Raw genomic sequence first — 25,345 nt, forward strand, 5'->3', positions numbered from 1 at the left:
AAATTCTTTTTCGCATCCACAAAGAGAGAGGACATAGTTTCTTTCCTTTTCCTGCTCCCATATAAATGTTTCTATTGTTCCCCTCTTGTGTGTGGCTACACCCTTTTGTACACTTCCCCTACTTATTTGTATTTAATGGTTCTTTCCAGACATTTTTCACATACCACAATTCATATTAAGCTAGGATGTCCCCAAACGCTTCCAAACAGCAGAGCTCTTACAGATTTGCTTTGAAGGAGAGCTACACTGGGGTTCATGTACTGTAATGACAATAGATATTTTCCTTCTCTGAAAGACAAGGTGCTCTTTACCCCCTTGCCTTGTACCTTGTCCATCCAAACCTTTAATAGTTGGCAAGCACTGTTAATACTTTCTGTCACAGCTGTCACTATCAAGCCTCAAATCACTTGTCTTGCTATGCCCTGTCTCCCGAGCGTGCCTCTGAATAAATCCTTAGAGCCCCAGGAGATGAAAAACACAACTTGCAGGCAACCTTTATCTGAATTAGAATAATAAATAAGGACTTTGATGTAAGCAATCAGATCAATTATTTGCCCCCTTATTAAGTGACTAATTGCTCTCTGACAAACAGCTACATGAAATAGTCAGTTCTGATAAAGCAGTCAACATAAATGGACACTATATTCTTTGCATTTTCTAAACTATATTTTGAATGTTTTAAAAACAGTTCTTGACACATATGAGCAACAAATTACAATTCCATTTAAAACACTGCCCAAGATTACGGTATAAGGCCCCACTGTAGGATTTGTTTTAAAGAGAGAAAGGGGGGTGGGGGCAAGTAAGAGTGAAAACAGAACACAACACAAAGAAAAGTAATTTTTTCTCAAAATCCAAAGTGCATAAAGAAATAAAGTACATACCAAAAAAAACCTCAGAGAAGAATGGGTCATAGTGATAGATCTGTCCACAGAGCTGAGGAAGCTTCTAAACTGTAAAATAGTTTCACTTTTCTGCTAAGGGTTTGGGTTTTATTTTATTCTGTTGCATCTCAGCTGCTGGATTGTGAATGTCACACCGCAAATCTGTGCAGATGCAAATGTAAAACTTTATCCCTAAAGCAGATCATATACAAAATGAAGCCATAGGTTATGTGTCCTTGCTGAAGGATAGCTCAATGATCTCACTGATCTTTTCCATCTCTAACTCTTGTGGTTTAGCTATGATGCCCCCTACATAGAATCAGCAAGCTGGGAACTTCTATTTAACCATCAAAATAGGGGCAGGTGAAACACAGTTTCGGATTTGCTGTGGGTCACAGAATTTAACAAACGTGCAGAACTTGAACCCAAACCCCCCCTCCACCTCGCTGAATGGAGTGGCTATCGCTGTTGTGTAGGGTAGTGGGATGGGGCTGCAGAGAACAAAGGTCATCCGCCATTTTGAAAGGCAGGGCACTAGACCGCATGGAGCCATAGGGTGCAGTTAAGCTCAGGTTCTGACTGCTTTTGTATTAGAGTTACGTAATGTTCAAATTAAATAATTTAGTTGTTTGTCCCTTAATAAGGAGATCAACACACTCCTCATCATCATACTTCTCCACTTCTGGCCCTACCTTATGCTACTGTTGCCAGCCTGTAAAAATGGAGTGAAACCAGAACTTTGTAGCTCACTCTTAATGCTGTTTCCACTCCCGATTATTCATATAGCTCTTTGGTTTACGTTTTTATACATAACAGAATTGCTTTTATAGTTATAAGATGTACAGGGAAACTGTTTTTTTCTCTTGCTACTTCTAAATGTACTTTTCTATGGCAGCAATTCCACATAGCTTTTATGCTAGCAGTTAGCAATACATGTCGGAAAATTGCTGTATTGGTTGTTATATTGGAAATTACATGGCTACACAGAGTCCTGTAAACTACTGATTACAATTTCACTAGGTGTTGTTGTTAGAAACTGGGGACTCAGTAAGAACTTCTCACTGTCCTATTCCAGTAAGGTGTATGGCACATAATTGAACAATTACGGGACATTATGATATATGACCTGTGACAGCATTTGTTACATTTCTGAGTGCTGCCAGGAGACACAGAAACTCATGAACAGCAGAAGCAGCAATCCAGAATTGGAGAATATAGTATCTTAAATGTTATGTAGTGCCTTTCATCAATTATGCCAAAGCTTTTGATGGATTATATACATTAAAACATCATTGAAGTGCATCTACCACTGGATGACAGTGGTAGGGAGAGAAAATTCTCATCTAGGACACCAGGCTAAAAGTCCCTCTTCTTAGGGAAAGTACTATGGGATTGTTAATGAAAACAAGACCTGATAACTGGATCAGACCCATGGTTCATCTCGCGCAATATGCGGTTTCTGACAATGGCCAGCATCAGATGCTTCAGAGGAAGGTGCTAGAAAACTTGCATTAGGCAAATGTAGGATAATGGGTCCCCCATTTTAGGTCTCCTCCTAATCCTTACATAATGAGATTATTTTAAACTCTGAAGCATGAGATTTAATAGCTCTTCCAAAATGTATGCAAACATTAAATATTGTAACTGGATATTCTTTTTATCCATATAAATATCCACTCCCTAGTTGAATCTTGTTACGGGTTTTTTGTTTTTTTGGCCTCAGCAGCATTCTGTAACAAAGAGTTCCACGTTCCACTGTTCTAGTGATGTATTGTGTGAAAAAGTATTTCCTGTCATGGGTTTTGAATTTTCCACCTTTTAATTTCATTAAATAGCTTCTTCTTTTCTTATGAGACAGGAAGAATGGAAGTCCCTGATCTACCTTTTCTAGACCATTCCATATTTTATATACTTTTATTATGTCCTCTCTTTATTCATTTCCTTTCTAAAGTAAACAATCCCAATCTTTCTAATTTCTCTTCATATGAGAGCTTTTCTATATTCTCAAGCATTTCGTTCTCTGGATCCACACTAACTCTGCAATATTCTTTTTGAGATGGGGTGATTATCAGATGAAGCTGTACCATTGACTTATATAAAGCAATTACAATTATAATATTCTTCTATTATTTTTCATTCCTAACTCCCTAATATCTTGTTTTCTTGTTTCCTTTTTTGATCACAGCTGCATATTGAATTGAGCTCTACTTTAAGCTATCCACAGAGATACCCAAGTTCCTTTCCTGAGATGATACTGTTAATTTAGAACCCTCTAAGGTGTATGAATAGTTTAACATTTTCACTCCAGTATGCATTACTTTTCATTTATGAACACTGAACTTCATTACCATTGTGTTGTCCCTTCACCTACCTTGGTTAGATCCCTCTGAAGTTCTTCATGGTCCTCTCTGGACTTCACTTCTCTTGGAGACATGAGGCTTAGGTGCAGTTTGGACATACCCATTGATTTACTTCTTGCTTTCCTGGTTCTGTTTTTGTTCAGCATTACACATGCCTTATGAGATTATTATTGTTTTCTTAAGTAGCATCCCTGCCACTTCTAAGGATTTTATTTCCTTGATTTTTGTCTTCAGGGCCTTTTTGAATACCCTTCTCTTTTACGTATGTCAAATGTGCCGCTTGGAGGCTGTTGAATCATAGAACAATAGAAGATTAGGGTTGGAAGAGACCTCAGGAGGTCATCTAGTCCAACCCCCTGCTCAAAGCAGGACCAACCCCAACTAAATCATCCCAGCCAGGGCTTGGTCAAGTAGGGCTTTAAAAACCTCTAAGGATGGAGATTCTACCACTTCCCTAGGTAACCCATTCCAGTGCTTCACCACCCTCCTAGTGAAACAGTGTTTCCTAATATCCAACCTAGACCTCCCCCACTGCAGCTTGAGACCATTGCTCCCTGTTCGGTCATCTGCCACCACTGAGAATAGCCTTGCTCCATCCTCTTTAAGTATCATAGGTTCATGTTTCCATTTTGAGTGGTTATAGGTGGATCTTTGCAGTTTGCCATTGTCTATTTCAGTGGCTCTCAAACGTATTTCATGGTGCCCCCTTCTTTGTGTCGTAGTAGTTTAGGCCTCACCACCACACAAGTACATATACCGATAACAAAAATCAACATGCAACACTCACTAAATATTAAAAACAGCAAGGCATTGGTTCAAACAGAGCCAATGTAATAAGAGCAAAACCAAAACTGCAAGTGTGATCAGTGCTTACAATTAAATGTGCACACTGCATCCTTGAAAACGGATTAACGTACACATGGCGATGACTTTGTATAATGCTATGAAATCCATCAAAATGCACAGCACCATCTAGAGTCAAATGCACAGTGCCATCTGAGGACTGGATATGTCTGGAGGAATGAGCTTTGCAAGTTATTCACTGCTGTGGGTAAAATGTGCACAGTATGTTGTTGTTTGTTTTCACTAAAGCTGCTCATAACCCCCCTCCCAATATATTCTATGCCCCTCCCCCAGGGCAGCCCACCCCCAGTTTAAGAACCTCTGGTCTAGTTTAAGGCTGCACACAGAGAGATCTTTTATTTGTCCTTAAATGTCATCCATTAGATTTGTGCAGTTACATAAAGGTAATTTGTGCCAGCAAAAGCCTTAATGGGTCGTCAGTGTTAGATATATTACAGCAGTCCCTCCGAACCTCTAATGAATGTCATTAAAGAAATCAAGGTATGGTTAAGTGGTACAATAGGATGAATAAACAGAGGCAAAGAGGTCATGTCTGGAGCCTTGAAGGGATCATAACGAAATCATTTTAAGGCCAGGGCAGATAAAGACATATTGTGGACACCTTTAGAAACCCCTACATTAGTTTACATATAAATTAGCTTTTGCGTGTGTATATACTCATAGACAAACACACACAGAGTGGATAAGGCTAAAGATGTTATCAAACTGAGCAAATTTATTGTGAACTCAAAGAAGTGGCAGCACATAAAAATAGAACAAAAGTCTCCAGCTTCTGAAAATGGTGCTATGCAGCATTCCCAGTCTATTCTTAACCTGCTCTCTGTGCTCAGAGGTGCAAGTAGATTTTAATTCTTACCGATACAGTACCGAACCTCCCTTCCCCCCTGGTCCCCCCCCAAAAAAATGTTCTGTCTCTTGAGCGGATATCCATGGAGAGAAATCTGTATCCACTGAACCACAGGGCTCTCCTGGGAACCACAGCGGAGAAAGGAGCAGAACGTGGGGCCGCTGCTCCCAGGATGCATCTGTACTATTCCCAGCCCTTCCACACAGCTGCATCTCCTCCTTGGGGTCTGTACAGCCCCACTGGAGGACAGGGCTGGGGGCCATACAACTGCATTGGAGGAGCGGCAGCCCCATGTTCTGCTCCTTTCATCGCTGTGGTTCCCAGGAGAGCCCTGCGGTTCAGCAGATACCGATTTCTCTCTGCAGATATCCACATCCACGGGAATAAATTTGTATCTGCCCAGGGCTCTACAAAATTCTTGAAAATGTGTCTTTCCAGTACGGCGTACCAGCAATAAATGTCTTAATGGTATGGTGTACCTGACTGGACCAGCTTACTTGCACCACTGTCCATGCTGAGTGTATATCTTGCTGCAGTACATACCAACAGAGACAGCTGCTTTCTGGTGTTTAACATGCCAGCTCCAAATAATGCCTGGGCCTGGTGTCTAGGGCTATGTACATTGAGCTCTTTTTCTGACCTTTCTGATTTCAGTCTGCGAGTCCGCAGCAATTTGTAAAATAGAGGTCCATTGCTTCAGGCTATTACCAGGCTTTTATCTGATTTATTTTATATTTGTTGGAGTGGCTAAAAACACTCCCTTTTGCCCCACAAAAGAAAGCGGCCATCTCTTGAGAGCACACTCTTATTCCTTGGAATGTTCTCTTTTTTTCCTTCAATCTCATTTCCCCCCTTCACTTTGGCTTCACATTTTTCTTTCTGTCTTAAAGCATAAAAGCAATTCTGTTTCTCCTAGTCTTATTTTGTCTTTTAAGAAAATAAACAAACAAAACAGTTACTTGGCAGCTGTCTTCCTATGTGTTGCCCTTTGCTTGCCTGCAGCTCCCGTTCAGCTTGGAAATGCGGAATCATGTCCCTGTGTCTCTTTTCTTCACCACCAATTAAGGTCTCTCCAGGATCTCTCCAGGCAGACGGATATTCCTTATGGCACTGTCTTGGACTCTGCAGTCTATGAGCATGTTCGAGTGAAGGGGATGAATCCTTTTGAGAGGGACAGCATGTATTCTCAGATGTGGCGGATGATTAACAGAAGTAACGGCTCAGAGAATAATGTGCTGGAGTCACCAACAGGTATTCAGAAGGTATGAGGCATGGTTTACTTTTTCCTTGACAATCGGAGATGCTCTGTTGCAGTGCTGGATTTTTTTAATTGTTTTTAACATTTGGAGCTGCATTTGCACATAGAACAAGAATCTTACCTAATCAATTTATAGCTCATTGCTCCAGTGCAAAGGATTGGGTGCTCTCAGCTCAGTTCCCTGTGGGCAGTTTTCCATTACATTTTAAAATGCAAGTCCAAAAAATATTTGCTCTGAAAATGATTGAGGATTTAGAGATATGAAAGAAGAATACATTTGTCAGAATCCAAAATGAGGGTAGGATCACGGGACTTTAATAACAGAAGACATCGCAGTGTACTGTACAACGTGCTTACTGTAGGGTTGAATACAAAATACAGATTTGTTTTTAGACTTCTGACTCTGAAAACTTAATCTTTCAGTCATGGTTATGAATCCTATGTGTTATGCAGAAAGAAGAAAAGCCTGACCTTGTTTAAAAAATTTCCCAGCAATCTCTTAAACTTGATTTGCTATGAGAAAACAAAATTATGTAAAAACATTTTTGTCAAGTGAATTCTTAGAAGAATCAAGTAAGCAGGAGCGATGTTGTATTTAAGATCATCTATCCATTAAATAGCACAGAATGAGATTGTGAATATTTTTCATCAGTGACTTCAATGGGAATTGCATCTGTGTGAAAGAGAACAGAACAGAATTCATCCCTGTGATAACATCTCCAAATTGAAAATTGATTCTGTAAAATAGGGCCCTGAGAAAACAGCATATTTTTTTTATTTTAGCAGGGCCTTATTTTATAGGGTTCATTTAAATTTGAAGATGGGGAGAATTAATTATAATAGAAAATTGAACTGTTGCGTGTTTCCTCGTCGAAGGTTTAGTTATTCGATCTTTTTTAGGTCTATCAAAATCCAGTCAAGCCATTTCAGAGCTGTTGCCTTTTGTTTCTACTGAAATTCACTTCCTAGGGTATCCCATACATCTATGGTGTTGTGACAATTGATGAGAGCACATAAAGGAACAGGTCTTTTTAAAAAACAATGATGAAGCCATTTCCTACCGGTGATCTCTTGATAATAAAAGAGCTACAAGATAACAACAACTGTTTAGGAGTTTTATAAGCAAGTGACTTCAACCACTGCCAGTATAGCTTGGATCATATTTCCCAACTCCAAGATTTACCAGACGTGAAATGTCATGGAAGAGGAGAAGGTGGGAAGGGCCGGGGAAATGCACTTATGAAATCCTTCTAGAATGTGTCATAAGCTGAAATATGTTTGATGTATACATTTCAAGTGCTGGAGAAAGGGACAGCTGAAGATTAATTGGCCAAGGGAAAAGGTATTTTTGAGAAAATACACTTTGTTCCAGTTTGCAAGGTGCTTATAAAGCTGGGACGCTCCTTTTAAAAAAAAAAATCCATCAGTCTGGCTTGCCTACCAAAGTTATACCATGAGTTTTAGGACAATCAAAAACCAGAGCACATCAAACACAAGCAGGTGTTGACTAAAGCCCTTTAGCTGAAGAAAACAACCAGTGTATTACCCTAGCAGGTAATTACAGATTACAGTCTTTGATTTCTAATTCCTGAAGACATGGTATTTGCTGTTTTTAAATTGACAGAAACAGCACTGTCTGAGTTGTTTAATTTCCCATAGCTTTGCTTTTCAGGAATAAGCAATTGCAAGTGATGGTATCAAAGAGCTAAGCTTTAGCAAAGCAGCAATCAGCCAACCTCTCTCTCTCTCTTCCCCAATAGCTGCAAGACCATTCACAATGAACATCCATTGCTTCCATCCATTCCTGCACACGCATGCACATGCTCGCTCACTCTCTACACACTCCACCCCATACACCTCACAGGAAGAAATGAGAGAGAGCCCCTTGCTGCTCAGACAGGTGACAAATAGAAGGCTCTTTGAAGATTGTATTTGGCCTGGCCAGGAAGAAAGAGCTCTCTATAAGGAATTGGAAGCTCTGCCTTTGCAAGATCTGTTTGAATCTTTCATCCTCACTTGGATGATAAATATGGTGTTACATATCAACATTGTGTACAGAAGAAAATTAAGACCAAAAAAATGTAACTGATGAGGCAGATTTTAATCTCTGTAAAATAACTCTAAAATGAAAGCATGCAGGTGTTTCAGAGGAAGGACTTCATGGGTCCATTTGGCCCATTTACATTGTTTTAATAAACTCATTCCTGACCTTGAAGAACAACTGGCCACCTCAGAGCTATTAACACAATAAGATTATAACCTCAAACAAACCAAACTAATTTTGGGTCTCATTTTGTGCTTCATTTTAATCACGCCGTTAATTGGTGCTAAATCATGACTCGACAAGAAAAGAAATACATAAGCCAACATAGACAGCTTGCCAAGCAAATGTTCTTAAACAACTACGTTTCCACTAGGCCACCTAGTGTCCATGAAGAGACTCAGATACTGTGACTGTAAGGATGTGTGGGGGGGGATTATAATGTGTGTGTTGCAAATGAATATGTCAAACATCCTTTGCTTTAACTACACTCCCCTGAAAAGTAAATTAGATGTGCAGGCAGCCAATGCAAAGTGAAACTAGTTGGACAGCAGGACTGCAGAGGCTATTTAAAAGGACACTCTCAAAACATTTTTCATAAAGTTTAAAATCCTTTTAATTTTTCTTTCTTTTGCACTCTGTTAATTATTGTTCATTTATTTCATTTATACTGAGAAAGCAATTTTTATTTTGAAAAATATAATACAGGAGAGACAAATTCAGTGCTGACTGACATTTCATGCCATCTCATTGACTTCAGTGGGATTGCATGGGTTGTACATCAGTGATTTCAGTGGAAATTGCACCTGTACCTCCCCATTCCTGGAGAAGGGGGAAAAAATTGCAGAGAGGAGCGAGTCAGACTCCAGCTGATAGAAGCAGAAACATCCAAAGCATGGACCACTGGACATTGACAGTACGTCTGCACTGCAGTTAAACACCTGTGGCTGGCCTGTGTCAGCTGACTTGGACTTGCAGGGCTTGGGCTACAGGGCTGTTCAACTGTGGTATAGATGTTCTGGCTCACGCTGGAGCCCGGACTCTGGAACCCTTCCACCTTCTAGGGTTCCAGACCCTGGGCTCCAGTCTGAGCCCTAATATCTATACTGCAATTAAACAGCCCCTTAGCCAGAACCCTAGGAGCACAAGTCAGCTGACACGGGCTAGCCGTGGGGGTTTAGATGCAGTGTAGACATATCCTGAGATAATGTACTGTTTTGACTGGACTTTCTGTGCCCTGTGCTGATGGGCTATTTGTTCCAGCCCTCTCCCCTTCCCTCACAGTCTCTTCACCTGACTTCATGCCACATATCCCCATTTTGCCCTCTTCTCCCTTGTCCTGTCCCCGTCACTTCTCTTCCCTTCCTTTGTCTTTCTATTTAGCTGATCCCCTCTTAAGTAACTCCCCCCAACACCCGAAAAAACCAGTGGAACTAACATGCTGTTTGCTGCCATCACATTGTTCACTCTGCTGCTGTGTTCTACCCCTTCCTCCACTCTGTGTTTGTCTTGTCTATTTAGATTGTAAACTCTTCTATATTGTGGGTATGTCTACACTACGAAAATAGGTCGAATTTATAGAAGTCGGTTTTGTAGAAAGCATTTTTATTCAGTCGATTGTGTGTGTCACCACACAAATGCTCTAAGTGCATGTAGTCGGTGGAGTGTGTCCACAGTACCGAGGCAACCGTCGACTTTCAGAGCATTGCACTGTGGGTAGCTATCCCACAGTTCCCACAGTCTCCACCGCCCATTTGAATTCTGGGTAGAAATCCCAGTACCTGATGGGGCTAAAACATTGTCGCGGGTGGTTCTGGGTACATATCGTCAGGCCCCCCCTTCCCTCCCTCCTTCTGTGTAAGCCACGGCAGACAATTGTTTTGCGCCTTTTTTCCTGGGTTACCTGTGCAGACGCCATACCATGGCAAGCATGGAGGCCGCTCAGCTAACCATCACTGTATGTCTCCTGGGTGCTGGCAGACGCGGTACTGCATTGCTACAGAGCAGCAGTTTATTGCCTTTTGGCAGCAGATAGTGAAGTATGACTGGTAGCTGTCGTCGACGTAGTCCTGGGTGCTCTTTTAACTGACCTCAATGAGGTTAGGGGCACCTGGGCAAACATGGGAGTGACCCAGCCAGGTCATTTCCCTTTTAAGTTTCATCTCATGATGATTCAGTCCTACTGGCATGCACTGTCTTTTAATCAGCAGCCAGCAGAAGATGATGGCCAGCAGTCATACTGCACCGTCTTCTGCCGAGCACCCAGGAGATGACAATGGCTAGCCGTCGTACTGCACAGTCTGCTGCCAGCAAGATGTATAAAGATAGATGAAGTGGATGAAAACGAGAAATAGACCAGATTTGTTTTGTATTAATTTTCTCCACCATCCCTCCCTCCGTGAAATCAACGGCCTGCGAAACCCAGTTTTGTGTCCTATTCTTGAGGTTTTGAGTTCTATCCTTGAGGGGGCCATTCTGTTTCTCGCAAAGCCACCCCCTTTGTTGATTTTAATTCCCTGTAAGCCAGTCCTGTAAGCCATGTCATCAGTCGCCCCTCCTTCCGTCAGGGCAACGGCAGACAGTCGTTCCGCGTCTTTTTTCTGTGCATACGCCATACCACGGCAAGCATGGAGCCCGCTCAGATCACTTTGGCAATTAGGAGCACATTAAACACCACACTCGTTATCCAGCAGTATATGCAGCACCAGAACCTGGCAAAGCGAAACCAGGCAAGTAGGCGACGTCAGCACGGTGACGAGAGTGATAAGGACATGGACAGAGACTTCTCTCAAAGCACGGGCCCTGGCAGTGTGGGTATCATAGTGCTAATGGGGCAGGTTCATGTGTGGAATGCCGATTCTGGGCTCGGGAAACAAGCACAGACTGGTGGGACTGCATAGTGTTGCAGGTCTGGGACGATTCCCAGTGGCTGCGAAACTTTCGCATGCATAAGGGCACTTTCATGGAACTTTGTGACTTGCTTTCCCCTGCCCTGAGGCGCAAGAATACCAAGATGAGAGCAGCCCTCACAATTGAGAAGTGAGTGGCAATAGCCCTGTGGAAGCTTGCAACGCCAGACAGCTACCGGTCAGTCGGGAATCAATTCGGAGTGGGCAAATCTACTGTGGGGGCTGCTGTGATGCAAGTAGCCAGTGCAATCAAAGATCTGCTGATATCAAGGGTAGTGACCCTGGGAAATGTGCAGGTCATAGTGGATGGCTTTGCTGCAATGGGATTCCCTAACTGTGGTGGGGCCATAGACGGAACCCATATCCCTATCTTGGCACCGGAGCACCAAGCTGCCGAGTACATAAACCGCAAAGGGTACTTTTCGATAGTGCTGCAAGCTCTGGTGGATCACAAGGGACGTTTCACCAACATCAACGTGGGATGGCCAGGAAAGGTACATGAAGCTCGCATCTTCAGGAACTCTGGTCTGTTTCAAAAGCTGCAGGAAGGGACTTTATTCCCAGACCAGAAAATAACTGTTGGGGATGTTGAAATGCCTATATGTATCCTTGGGGACCCAGCCTACCCCTTAATGCCATGGCTCATGAAGCCATACACAGGCAGCCTGGACAGTAGTCAGGAGCTGTTCAACTACAGGCTGAGCAAGTGCAGAATGGTGGTAGAATGCTCATTTGGATGTTTAAAAGCGCGCTGGTGCAGTTTACTGACTCCATTAGACCTCGGCGAAACCAATATTCCCACTGTTATTACTGCTTGCTGTGTGCTGCACAATATCTGTGAGAGTAAGTTTATGGTGGGGTGGGAGGTTGAGGCAAATCTCCTGGCTGCTGGTTACGCACAGCCAGACACCAGGGTGGTTAGAAGAGCACAGGAGGGCATGGTGCGCATTAGAGAAGCTTTGAAAACCAATTTGATGACTGGCCAGGCTATGGTGGGAAAGTTCTGTTTGTTTCTCCTTGATGAAACCCCCCACCCCTTGGTTCACTCTACTTCCCTGTAAGCTAACCACCCTCCCCTCCTCCCCTCGATCACCGCTTTCAGAGGCAATAAAGTCATTGTTGCTTCAAGATCCATGCATTCTTTATTAATTCATCACACAAATGGGGGATAACTACCAAGGTAACCCAGGAGGGGTGGTGGAGAAGAGAAGCACCAGGAGGGGTGGTGGAGGAGGGAAGGACAAGGCCACACAGTACTTTAAAACTTTAAAACTTATTGAATGCCAGCCTTCTGTTGCTTGGGCAATCCTCTGGGGTGGAGTGGCTGGGTGGCCGGAGGCCCCCTCACCGCATTCTTGGACGTCTGGGTGAGGAGGCTATGGAACTAGGGGAGGAGGACAGTTGGTTACACAGGGGCTGTAGTGGCGGTCTGTGCTCCTGCTGCCTTTCCTGCAGCTCAACCATATGCTGGAGCATATTAGTTTGATCCTTCAGCAGCCTCAGCATTGAATCCTGCCTCCTCTCATCACGCTGCCGCCACCTTTCAGCTTCAGCCCTCTCTTCAGCCTGCCACCTCTCCTACTGGTCATTTTGTGCTTTCCTGCACTCTGACATTGTCTGCCTCCAAGTATTCGTCTGTGCTCTGTCAGTGTGGGAGGACAGCATGAACTCAGAGAACATTTCTTCACGAGTGCGTTTTTTTCACCTTCTGATCTTTGCTAGCCTCTGGGAAGGAGAAGATCCTGTAATCCTTGAAACACATGCAGCTGGTGGAGAAAAAAAAAGGGACAGTGGTATTTAAAAAGACACATTTTATAGAAAAATGGGTACACTCTTTCACGGTAATCCTTGCTGTTAACATTACATACATAGCACATGTGCTTTCGTTCCAAGGTCGCATTTTGCCTCCCCCCAGCACGTGGCTAGCCCCTCCCCCCTCCCCGTGGCTAACAGCGGGGAACATTTCTGTTCAGCCACAGGCAAACAGCCCAGCAGGAACGGGCACCTCTGAATGTCCCCTTAAGAAAAGCACCCTATTTCAACCAGGTGACCATGAATGATATCACTCTCCTGAGGATAACACAGAGAGATAAAGAACGGATGTTGTTTGAATGCCAGCAAACATACACTGCAATGCTTTGTTCTACAATGATTCCTGAGTAAATGCTACTGGCCTGGAGTGGTAAAGTGTCCTACCATGTTGGATGGAATAAGGCTGCCCTCCCCAGAAACCTTCTGCAAAGGCTTTGGGAGTATATCCAGGAGAGCCACGAATGCCAGGGCAAATTAATCATTAAACATGCTTGCTTTTAAACCATCTGTAGTATTTTAAAAGGTACACTCACCAGAGGACTCTTCTCCACCTGGCGGGTCCGGGAGGCAGCCTTGGGTGCGTTCGGGGGGTACTGGCTCCAGGTCCAGGGTGAGAAACAGTTCCTGGCTGTCAGGAAAACCAGTTTCTCCACTTGCTTGCTGTGAGCTACAACAGCATCATCTACAACCTCATCATCATCTTCCTCGTCCCGAAAACCTGCTTCCATGTTGCCTCCATCTCCATTGAAGGAGTCAAACAACACGGCTGGGGTAGTGGTGGCTGAACCCCCTAAAATGGCATGCAGCTCATCATAGAAGCGGCATGTTTTGGGCTCTGACCTGGAGCGGCCATTTGCCTCTCTGGTTTTCTGGTAGGCTTGCCTCAGCTTCTTAAGTTTCACGCGGCACTGCTTCGGGTCCCCGTTATGGCCTCTGTCCTTCATGCCCTGGGAGATTTTGACAAATGTTTTAGCATTTTGAAAACTGGAACATAGTTCTGATAGCACAGATTCCTCTCCCCATACAGCGATCGGATCCCGTACCTCCCTTTTGGTCCATGCTGGAGCTCTTTTGCGATTCTGGGACTCAATCACGGTCACCTCTGCTGATGAGCTCTGCATGGTCACCTGCAGCTTGCCATGCTGGCCAAACAGGAAATTGAAATTCAAAAGTGTGTGGGCCTTTTCCTGTCTACCTGGCCAGTGCATCTGAGTTGAGAGTGCTGTCCAGAGCGGTCACAATGGAGCACTCTGGGATAGCTCCCGGAGGCCAATACTGTCTAATTGTGTCCACAGTACCCCAAATTCGACCTGGCAAGGCCGATTTCAGTGCTAATCCCCTTGTCGGGGGTGGAGTAAGGAAATCGATTTTAAGAGCCTTTTAAGTCGAAAACAAGGGTTTCGTTGTGTGGACGGGTGCAGGGTTAAATCAATTTAACACTGCTAAATTCGACCTCAACTCCTAGTGCAGACCAGGGCTGTGTTTGTACAGTGCCTAGCACAACGAGGACCCAGGCTTGGTTGGCCCTCAGGCACTACCATAGTAAAAATGATTACTAATAATAATAATATGTGTTTGTGTGTGTGAGAACACAGTTTAAGCCCTATGACAGTATTTCTTTAGCTCTGCTTGGATCAGTAAAGATGCAACTTTGGTATGGCCTTGGTCAGCTGAAATAGAGGTAGAGGAGAAGGCTAAGATGTCAACACAATGCTTTTAGAAATTTCTGTTTTTTGGCATATCCTGGTCCCATATTCCCCCAGAAATCAGGTTAAGATATATATATATATATATATATATATATATATATATATATCCTTATGCATGCATTCATTCCTTCTACATCCACAGCCCCTGACTGGTTCAGGTTGTGGTTCAGATATGGTTAAAAGATAGCTGAGTTGTCACGGTTCCTCCCCCACTCTGAACTCTAGGGTACAGATGTGGGGACCTGCATGAAAAACCTCCTAAGCTTATCTTTACCAGCTTAGGTCAAAACTTCCCCAAGGTACAAAATATTACACCTTGGACAGGCCGCTACCACCACCAAACCAATACTGGTTACTGGGGAAGAGCTGTTTGGACGCGTCCTTCCCCCCAAAATACTTCCCAAAACCTTGCACCCCACTTCCTGGACAAGGTTTGGTAAAAAGCCTCACCAATTTGTCTAGGTGACTACAGACCCAGACCCTTGGATCTTAAGAACAATGAACAATCCTCCCAACACTTGCACCCCCCCTTTCCTGGGAAATGTTGGATAAAAAGCCTCACCAATTTGCATAGGTGACCACAAACCCAAACCCTTGGATCTGAGAACAATGAAAAAGCATTCAGTGTTTTACAAGAAGACTTTTAATAAAAAATAGAAGTAAATAGAAATAAAGAAATCCCCCCTGTAAAATCAGGATGGTATATATCTTACAGGGTAATTAGATTCAAAAACATAGAGAACCCCTCTAGGCAAAACCTTAAGTTACAAAAAAGATACACAGACAGAAATAGTTATTCTATTCAGCACAATTCTTTTCTCAGCCATTTAAAGAAATCATAATCTAACACATACCTAGCTAGATTACTTACTAAAAGTTCTAAGACTCCATTCCTGTTCTGTCCCCGGCCAAGACGACTACAGACAGACACAGACCCTTTGTTTCTCTCCCTCCTCCCAGCTTTTGAAAGTATCTTGTCTCCTCATTGGTCATTTTGGTCAGGTGCCAGCGAGGTTACCTTTAGCTTCTTAACCCTTTACAGGTGAGAGGAGCTTTCCCCTGGCCAGGAGGGATTTCAAAGGGGTTTACCCTTCCCTTTATATTTATGACACGCCCCCCAAATCTCAGCTAGGGTGAAACACTGGCTGGGATTTCTTCCTGGAGCTCTAGGAAAACAGAGTTAATAAGACACATGCATCTCTAAATATACTACCAAGTACATAAAGACTAACAATATTTTCCACATCTCAAGGACGATTTTAACCAGTTGATTCTGGGAAACTTTCACGGGAGAGTGCATCAGCCACTTTGTTAGAAGCTCCTGAGATGTGTTGGATGTCGAAATCAAAATCTTGGAGAGCTAAACTCCACCGAAGAAGTTTTTTGTTAGTTTCTTTGACGGTGTGAAGCCTCTTTAGTGCAGCATGGTCGGTTTGCAGGTGGAAACGCCGTCCCCAAACATATGGGCGTAGCTTTTCCAGAGCGTAGACAATGGCATAACATTCTTTTTCAGTGACTGACCAGTTGCTTTCCCTCTCAGACAGTTTTTTGCTGAGAAACACTACAGGGTGGAATTCTTGATCAGGTCCTTTCTGCATTAAAACTGCTCCCACACCACGCTCGGATGCATCTGTGGTTACTAGGAACGGTTTGTCAAAGTCTGGGGCCCTTAGTACAGGGTCAGACATGAGTGTCGCTTTAAGCTTGTTAAAGGCCTTCTGACACTTTCCGGTCCACTGAACAGCATTTGGCTGTTTCTTTTTGGTTAGGTCTGTCAGTGGGGCAGCGATTTGGCTGTAGTGCGGTACAAATCGTCTGTAATAACCGGCCAAGCCTAAGAAGGATTGAACCTGTTTCTTTGACTTTGGGACAGGCCACTTTTGGATAGCATCCACTTTGGCCTGTAGGGGGCTGATAGTTCCTTGACCCACCTGGTGTCCAAGGTAAGTCACTCTGTTTAGGCCTATTTGACACTTCTTAGCCTTAACAGTTAGTCCTGCCTCCCTTATGCGCTCAAGGACTTTTTGTAGATGTTCCAGGTGGTCTGCCCAGGAATCCGAAAATATGGCCACATCGTCAAGGTAGGCGACTGCATATTCTCCTAATCCCGCTAGGAGACCATCTACAAGTCTTTGGAAAGTGGCGGGTGCATTTCGCAGCCTGAAAGGGAGTACATTAAATTCATACAGCCCGAGATGTGTGATGAAGGCTGACCTTTCCTTGGCAGATTCATCTAGCGGTACCTGCCAGTACCCCTTGGTTAAGTCCAAGGTAGAGATGAACTGGGCCCTTCCCAGTTTCTCTAATAGTTCATCTGTGCGTGGCATGGGATAGTTGTCTGGGCGAGTTACAGCATTTAGCTTACAGTAGTCCACGCAAAAACGTATTTCCCCATCTGGTTTGGGAACTAGAACCACTGGAGATGCCCATGCACTTTCAGAGGGGCGGATTACACCCATCTGTAACATATCCTGGATCTCCCGTTCTATAGCAGTTTTAGCTTGAGGAGACACCCGGTAAGGGTGGACCCTAATTGGGTGAGCATTACCTGTGTCAATGGAGTGGTATGCCCGTTCAGTCAGTCCTGGGGTGGCTGAGAATGTTGGCGCGTAGCTAGTGCACAGCTCCTGGATCTGCTGTCGCTGCATACGCCCAAGGGTCATGGAGAGGTTCACCTCTTCCACACCACCAGCACATTTCCCTTCGTAGTAGGCACCTTCAGGCCACTCAGCGTCGTCTCCTCCCTGGGCTGTAAACTGACAAACCTTTAATTCTCTGGAATAAAAGGGCTTTAGAGAATTAATATGATACACCTTAGGCTTTCGGTTGGAGGTGGGGAATGCTATGAGATAATTAACAGCTCCCAGGCGCTCCTGGACCACGAATGGCCCTTCCCACGATGCTTCCATTTTATGGGCCTGGAGCGCCTTTAAGACCATGACCTGGTCTCCTACTTTGAAGGAACGCTCTCTGGCATGTTTATCATACCAGGCTTTTTGCTCTTTTTGAGCATCCTGTAAGTTTTCTCTAGCAAGGGCTAAAGAGGTTCGGAGGGTGTTTTGTAGGTTGGTTACAAAGTCCAGAATGTTAGTTCCTGGAGAAGGTGTAAATCCCTCCCATTGCTGCTTCACCAACTGCAATGGCCCCTTAACCTCACGGCCATATACAAGTTCAAATGGGGAAAACCCTAAACTGGGATGTGGTACAGCTCTGTAGGCAAAGAGCAACTGCTGCAATACTAGGTCCCAATCATTGGAGTGCTCATTTACGAATTTACGTATCATGGCCCCCAAAGTTCCATTAAACTTCTCCACCATGCCATTTGTTTGATGATGGTAAGGAGTGGCAACCAAGTGATTTACCCCATGAGCTTCCCAAAGGTTTTTCATAGTTCCTGCCAGGAAATTAGTCCCTGCATCTGTGAGGATGTCGGAGGGCCAACCTACCCTGGCAAAAATGTCTGCTAGTGCCTGGCACACACTTTTAGCCCTGGTGTTGCTTAGAGCTACTGCTTCCGGCCATCGGGTGGCAAAATCCATGAAAGTCAGTATGTACTGCTTTCCTCTGGGTGTCTTTTTCGGAAAAGGACCCAGAATATCCACAGCTACTCGCTGAAATGGAACTTCAATGATGGGGAGTGGCTGGAGAGGAGCTTTGACCTGGTCTTGGGGTTTTCCCACTCTTTGGCACACCTCACAAGACTGGACATAGGTAGAAACATCCTTGCCCATTCCCTCCCAGTGGAATGACCCCCCCAAACGGTCTTTGGTCCTGTTCACCCCAGCATGGCCACTAGGGTGATCATGGGCTAAGCTCAAGAGCTTGGCCCGGTATTTAGTTGGAACTACCAACTGTCTCTGAGGATGCCAGTCTTCCTGGTGTCCCCCAGAAAGAGTTTCCTTGTATAAAAGTCCTCTTTCTACAACAAACCTGGATCGATTAGAAGAGCTGAGAGGCGGTGGGTTGCTCCCTGCCGCCGTCCAAGCTCTCTGGAGGCTTTCATCTGCTTCCTGTTCGGTCTGGAACTGTTCCCTTGATGCTGGAGACATCAGTTCCTCATGGGATTGTGGACCTAGGCTTGGTCCCTCTGGAAGCGATATAGGGGATGGAGCTGTTTCTGTTGACTGTGAACCGCTCTCCGCTGGTGCACTATGTTGGGATTCAGGCTCCGGCTGAGCCTCTTGTGTAGGGTTATCGGCTGCTGCCAGTTCAGGTTCGGTGGGGCCCTCTGGTGTTGAGGTTGCAAGTACTGGATTCAGTGCTGACACGGGGTCTGGTGTTGGTTGTTCGGCTGGTTCCGGTTCTGGGACTGGTTCCGTCTGGGTCTCTGGGACTGGATCCACTACTGCTGTTGCAGACATTGGCCTGGGGTCCAGGTCCATCACCTCTGACTGGGTCCTGATAGAAGTTTCCGGAACAGAGCTAGGCCTCACGGCTTGTTTAGCCTGGTTGCGGGTGACCATTCCCACCCTCTTGGCCTGCTTCACATGATTGGCCAAGTCTTCCCCCAACAGCATGGGGATGGGATAATCATCATAGACTGCAAAAGTCCACATTCCTGACCAGCCCTTGTACTGGACAGGCAACTTGGCTGTAGGCAAATTGAAAGAGTTGGACTTGAAGGGTTGAATCGTCACTTGGATCTCTGGGTTGATTAAATTGGGGTCCACTAAGGAAGCATGGATAGCTGACACTTGTGCTCCGGTGTCCCTCCACGCGGTGACCTTCTTCCCACCCACACTCACAGTTTCCCTCCGCTCCAAGGGTATCTGGGAGGTATCTGGGCCTGTGGACCTCTGGTGTGATTCCGGTGCAATGAACTGTAATCTGTTGGGGTTCTTGGGGCAGTTGGCCTTTACATGCCCCAGCTCGTTACACTTAAAACATCGTCCAGCTGACGGGTCACTGGGGCGAGGAGGGTTGCTGGAGAACGGGGTGGTGGGACGATAAGGGGTCTGGAGGGTTCTTTGGGAGGTAGGTGGGGCTTTGGGCGGCCCCCGGTAATAGGGTGTGGTCTGGGGTGGTCCCTTCTGGTCTCCGCTCCAACTGCGACCAGTTTTCTTCTTCTCTGCCACCTCCACCCATCTGGCTCCAATCTCTCCTGCCTCAATTACAGTTTTGGGTTTCCCATCTAGGATGTATCTTTCTATTTCCTCAGGAACACCCTCTAAGAATTGTTCCATTTGCATTAGGAAGGGCAAATTTACTGGAGATTCAACACTTGCTCCTGATATCCAGGCATCCCAATGTTTTACAATGTGGTAGGCATGTCGGGTAAATGACATGTCTGGTTTCCACCTTAGGGCTCTGAACCTCCGATGAGACTGCTCGGGTGTTATCCCCATTCTGACTCTCGCCTTGGATTTAAACAGTTCATACTTGTTCATGTGTTCTTTAGGCATTTCAGCTGCCACCTCAGCTAAGGGTCCACTGAGCTGCGGCCTCAGCTCTACCATGTATTGGTCAGTAGAGATGTTGTACCCAAGGCAGGCCCTTTCGAAGTTTTCTAAGAAGGCCTCAGTATCATCACCTGCCTTGTAGGTGGGGAACTTTCTGGGATGGGAAGTGGTACCTGGAGAAGGATTGCTAGGGTTTGTTGGTATATTCTGCTGGGCCTTTATCCTCTCCATCTCCTCCACATGCTTCCTCTCTTTTTCCTTCTCCTCCTCCTTCAGCCGCATGAGTTCTATCTGTCTTTCATGTTCCTTTTGTTTTTCCTCAGCCTGAAATTTGGCTAATTCCAGCTGTAGTCGAGCTGAGGATTTGACCATTCTAACCTCTCTGTTTTTAACTAACTTTACACCCGAGGTTTAGAAATAAACAAACAAAACTTGGCTGTAAAATTTTGCTGTGCTGGAATAGAATACCTATTCTCTGATAGTGATTGTCAGCCTACAGAAAAAGACAATTCCCTTGTCTCTGCTCTGGGCCCAAATTAAAGCAAAAAACCTCCAACTACTTGGAAACCTGCTTACCCAGCCCAAAGAAGAAAAAAAATTTCTTTTCAAACCTGTGCTCCTTGTAAAACAAAAAAAAAATCAAAATCCTAAAAAAAACCCTGCCACTTTTGTCTCCAGGCAAATGGGTAGAGCACACACCCCCTATTTACTTTTAGGAAGAAAAGAAAAAAAAAAAAACCTCTGGGTTGGAAGACTGTGAATTTCCCTGCAGGAGTTAAGTACCCTGCCTCCAGGCAAAGAAAACCTGCAATTCACAAGATAATCCCCTTTTGTCTCTGCTTGGCCACAAAGCAGAGAGAAACCAAGCTGCTTTCAGTTTCAAAGCTGCCTTCTGGACTTCCTAAAAATTCCTTTTTAAAATCTGTATTTCTAGTTCAAAAAATCTCAACTGGATCTCAAAATGATTTCAGGTTAATCCCACCACTGTGCCACCATGTCACGGTTCCTCCCCCACTCTGAACTCTAGGGTACAGATGTGGGGACCTGCATGAAAAACCTCCTAAGCTTATCTTTACCAGCTTAGGTCAAAACTTCCCCAAGGTACAAAATATTACACCTTGGACAGGCCGCTACCACCACCAAACTAATACTGGTTACTGGGGAAGAGCTGTTTGGACGCGTCCTTCCCCCCAAAATACTTCCCAAAACCTTGTGTAAGCAGTGTCAGGATGAGCTCCACCCTGACATCTGGTGGTGAGGTGTGGCAAGTTGTGGAAAAGAACTTCAGGGGCCGATCTCATTTGCATAGGCACACCCACCACGCCTAGAATGAGACCATAGCTGCCCAAATGGTCACTTTGGCTGCTGTGGGATCCCCAGTGTCTCTGTTATTGGGGCAGGAAGAATAAATTGTTATTACCCTGATTATGGGAACTGTGCTTGGAACTGTACATGGCCTTTTGTTACGATGGAGGGATTCACCATCATCTAAGTAGCACTCGCTAGGCAAGGGTCATGGGTTCCAAAACTGTGTGAATGGAGAGAGGCTGGGGACAAGTATTAATACTTGGTGGCATGGGCCCCTTGGTGAGGGCCTTACATGCTGATTGCACTTCCTCCTCTCTCCACTGTGGAATATCAGAGCTAATTTTCATTTCATTAGAAGTCTAGTGATAGGCTGCTGAGCTCACTTTGGGCTGACAGTGCACCAGCACTGGGGCTCCCCTGCTATAAGCTGAATTCACCTAAGAGCTGAAATCACTGAGTGTTGTGTTAAGTAGTGGGGGAGCCTGAAGATATATTGTGGAGCAGTTTGCGGGACGGCTGGTGAAGCAGTTCGACACGGAGCAGTGTGTGGATGGCAGGAGCTGCTTGTGGGCCGTGGAGCTGAGTGAAGGAGTTTGTGGGGCGGCTGGCGGAGCGGAGCGCAGCTGAGCGAAGGAGTTCGTGGGGCGGCTGGCGGAGCAGAGGACAGCTGAGCGAAGGAGTTCGTGGGGCGGCTGGCGGAGCGGAGGACAGCTGAGCGAAGGAGTTCGTGGGGCGGCTGGTGGAGCGGAGCGGAGCGCCGCTATGGAGCTATGGGGCGGTCAGCTTCAGATCACGTAAGGTGCCTCTTACCCCCGTCCCATTTCCACCCAGGTTGGGAGGTAAAGCTCCGCCGATAAACTTTCGAACTCTGGGGCTGCCCTGACCAGGGACAGAGACTTTTGGGGCATTGGACTTTTGGAGTTGCTGGACTCAAGAACCAAAGGGAAAAGGGCATGCCCCAATTTGCCTGGGGTGGGGTTGTTTTTGCTCATGGGTTGTGTTATGAATCCGGTTGGTGGTGTTTCCCCAACATAATGCCACATTGTTTCTCTCTGTTATTAAAAGACTTTTGCTACACTCAGACTATGTGCTTGCGAGAGGGGAAGTATTGCCTCTTGGAGGCGCCCAGCGGGGGTGGTATATATTTGTCCCAGGTCACTGGGTGGGGGCTCGAGCCGGTTTGCATTGTGTTATTGGAATGGAACCCCTAGATATTGAACCCGGCCCTTGTTGCTGCCAACTCTGATGGGCAGAAGGGTTACATTTGCACCCCACTTCCTGGACAAGGTTTGGTAAAAAGCCTCACCAATTTGTCTAGGTGACTACAGACCCAGACCCTTGGATCTTAAGAACAATGAACAATCCTCCCAACACTTGCACCCCCCCTTTCCTGGGAAATGTTGGATAAAAAGCCTCACCAATTTGCATAGGTGACCACAAACCCAAACCCTTGGATCTGAGAACAATGAAAAAGCATTCAGTGTTTTACAAGAAGACTTTTAATAAAAAATAGAAGTAAATAGAAATAAAGAAATCCCCCCTGTAAAATCAGGATGGTATATATCTTACAGGGTAATTAGATTCAAAAACATAGAGAACCCCTCTAGGCAAAACCTTAAGTTACAAAAAAGATACACAGACAGAAATAGTTATTCTATTCAGCACAATTCTTTTCTCAGCCATTTAAAGAAATCATAATCTAACACATACCTAGCTAGATTACTTACTAAAAGTTCTAAGACTCCATTCCTGTTCTGTCCCCGGCCAAGACGACTACAGACAGACACAGACCCTTTGTTTCTCTCCCTCCTCCCAGCTTTTGAAAGTATCTTGTCTCCTCATTGGTCATTTTGGTCAGGTGCCAGCGAGGTTACCTTTAGCTTCTTAACCCTTTACAGGTGAGAGGAGCTTTCCCCTGGCCAGGAGGGATTTCAAAGGGGTTTACCCTTCCCTTTATATTTATGACATGAGTAGATTGATCTTGAATAGATTAATAGAGTTTGATACCTCAGTATATGTGACTGCCAGAGAAGCATAAGCATATTAAATATTTTCTTGTCTCCCATCACATATTGTTTCCCTCTACTTCAGAAAATAAAACCATTGAAGACCTGAACTGAAGGTATGGGAGCAACCAGTTTTGTTTTTCTAGCTACTTTGTCATATAAGAAGGAAAGGAATTATCTGTATTTCTACATTTGCTTTGGATTATTCTGGAGAATATTGCCTTTTCTCTCTTTTTTTTTCTTTATTATTCCTAAATACTCTGTGTATTCCAAATTGAGTTTTCCTTTTTTGCATAGGTTATGAAATATGCATCTCATTCAGTCAAAAGAATCTCCATTTTCATGGCCGTTATTTATTGGGAGCAGATTTACCAGTACCAAAGGCATGCTTGCTTAAACATTCATTGAGGACTCCAAGAAAAATCATTTAGGCTTAAATGTATCCCATTACATACCTCTTTATGTCTTCTTAAAAAGCACATTACCCTACTTAATCCTTTACAAGCACCACAGGCTTTCTTACCCTTGAACTTATTCCCCTTTAAAATACAATGAAGCATTTCCAGTGTGCTTTTGTCTGCTCTTTGATCCCTTGAGTATAATGGTGCCAAACGCTCTCCCCTCCCCACCTTGTTCCTCCATACATGATATCCTAGCCTACAGCATATGCATTTTCCTCAGCAGTGTGAAGTGGAAAATTCTTTTCCCAAGTTGCATTGGCAGAATCATAATGCATTTGATACCTCCATATATTTAAGTCAGTATACAAAATATTTAGCCTGTAGGAAGCTTGTGAATTACTGTCAAGTGAAATAATGCTTCTGAACTGTGCAATACATGAAGCTTGTCTCAGCCTCTCAAGCACAGCGCATTAATATTCTCTCTTATCCACATTTAGATACACACAATGGCATAAAAAGTTTGTCCCTGAGTTTTTGCTTCTCTTTTTCTTGTGATGATTGCTTATGTTGAACAAACATTCCCTTTAGATTGTATCTACACTGTTAGAACCATGCTAACATCTCTTAGCTAGCCCAGTTCCTCTGACCACAGTGACCTCTGTATTTTTCTGAAAAAACTGTTAGAACGCTATACTATAAGCTTCCTAGGAGTAGTCGATAAAATGTCTAAGCTAAGATGATTCTCAGGAAAAATATGACTGTCCACAGTGCTCGGGGAACTGTGCCACAACCATGCTAGCAACAACTGGGCTTAATTATGGTTATTGCTAATGTCTTTTCAAAAGTAGTATGGGCATGAAAAGCTTTGCTCCTGCTTATGTGTCCAGAAACCCTCCTGAATCTAGTGATTGTCCGATTCCATTTCTGGTTGCAGATGTGGTAGTCAAATTAAAAACCCTGGTAACACATGTGGACCCATAAAATGATGCTGTGATCAGCTAGGGTATTAACTGTAGTTGAAGCTGGCAAAATAGAAGACAATAAAAGGGAAATTTAATCAAGGGAAGATAAAAGGTGGTGTGTGCTAAGATGTCAGAGAGCTGAGTTTGAATGTGACTTCACCATTTCCACACTTTAAGCTAGCAGTACCAGGAGAGTGAATGTGTTGCAGCTTTGGAGATTGGTCACAGCCTTAGGAAGCAGAACACCCTTGCCATCTGCTTGCAGGGCAGCATTACAAACTTGTTGGAGGTTGTCAACCCTTTTGGCCACAGCATCTGTACAACAGTTCAGTAGTTGGTGGTTGTGTGGGGTAATTGGAAGGAGTAAAAAGAAGATAATTACAGTGACTGAAAATATCCTTGACTGCTGATAACTACAGTGACTGAAAATATCCTTGACTGTATTTTGATCCACCAGACATTCTGATTTTCTACCACTGCAAAGTGGGAGGAGCCATGAGGTGCTTAGGAATTAAGAGCCTACCCTTAGGAATTAAGAGCCTCCCCTTTTCCTCTATAATCAGGTCACACTGCTTAGATGAGGAG

The 25,345-nt window shown here is 44.6% G+C and overlaps 1 protein-coding gene across 1 annotated transcript in view; it reads left to right on the plus strand.

Annotated features, from left to right (window-relative positions):
• Window positions 1-25,345, plus strand: part of GRID2 (glutamate ionotropic receptor delta type subunit 2) — a 1,023,637-nt gene that overhangs the window by 871,915 nt on the left and 126,377 nt on the right. Inside the window, exon 13 of the mRNA XM_073340701.1 lies at window positions 6,022-6,217. Coding sequence (XP_073196802.1) covers window positions 6,022-6,217 — 196 coding nt within the window. The remainder of the gene's footprint in view (window positions 1-6,021; window positions 6,218-25,345) is intronic.

Source organism: Lepidochelys kempii, chromosome 4, assembly GCF_965140265.1.
Source record: "Lepidochelys kempii isolate rLepKem1 chromosome 4, rLepKem1.hap2, whole genome shotgun sequence".
Classification (NCBI taxonomy): Eukaryota; Metazoa; Chordata; order Testudines; family Cheloniidae; genus Lepidochelys; species Lepidochelys kempii.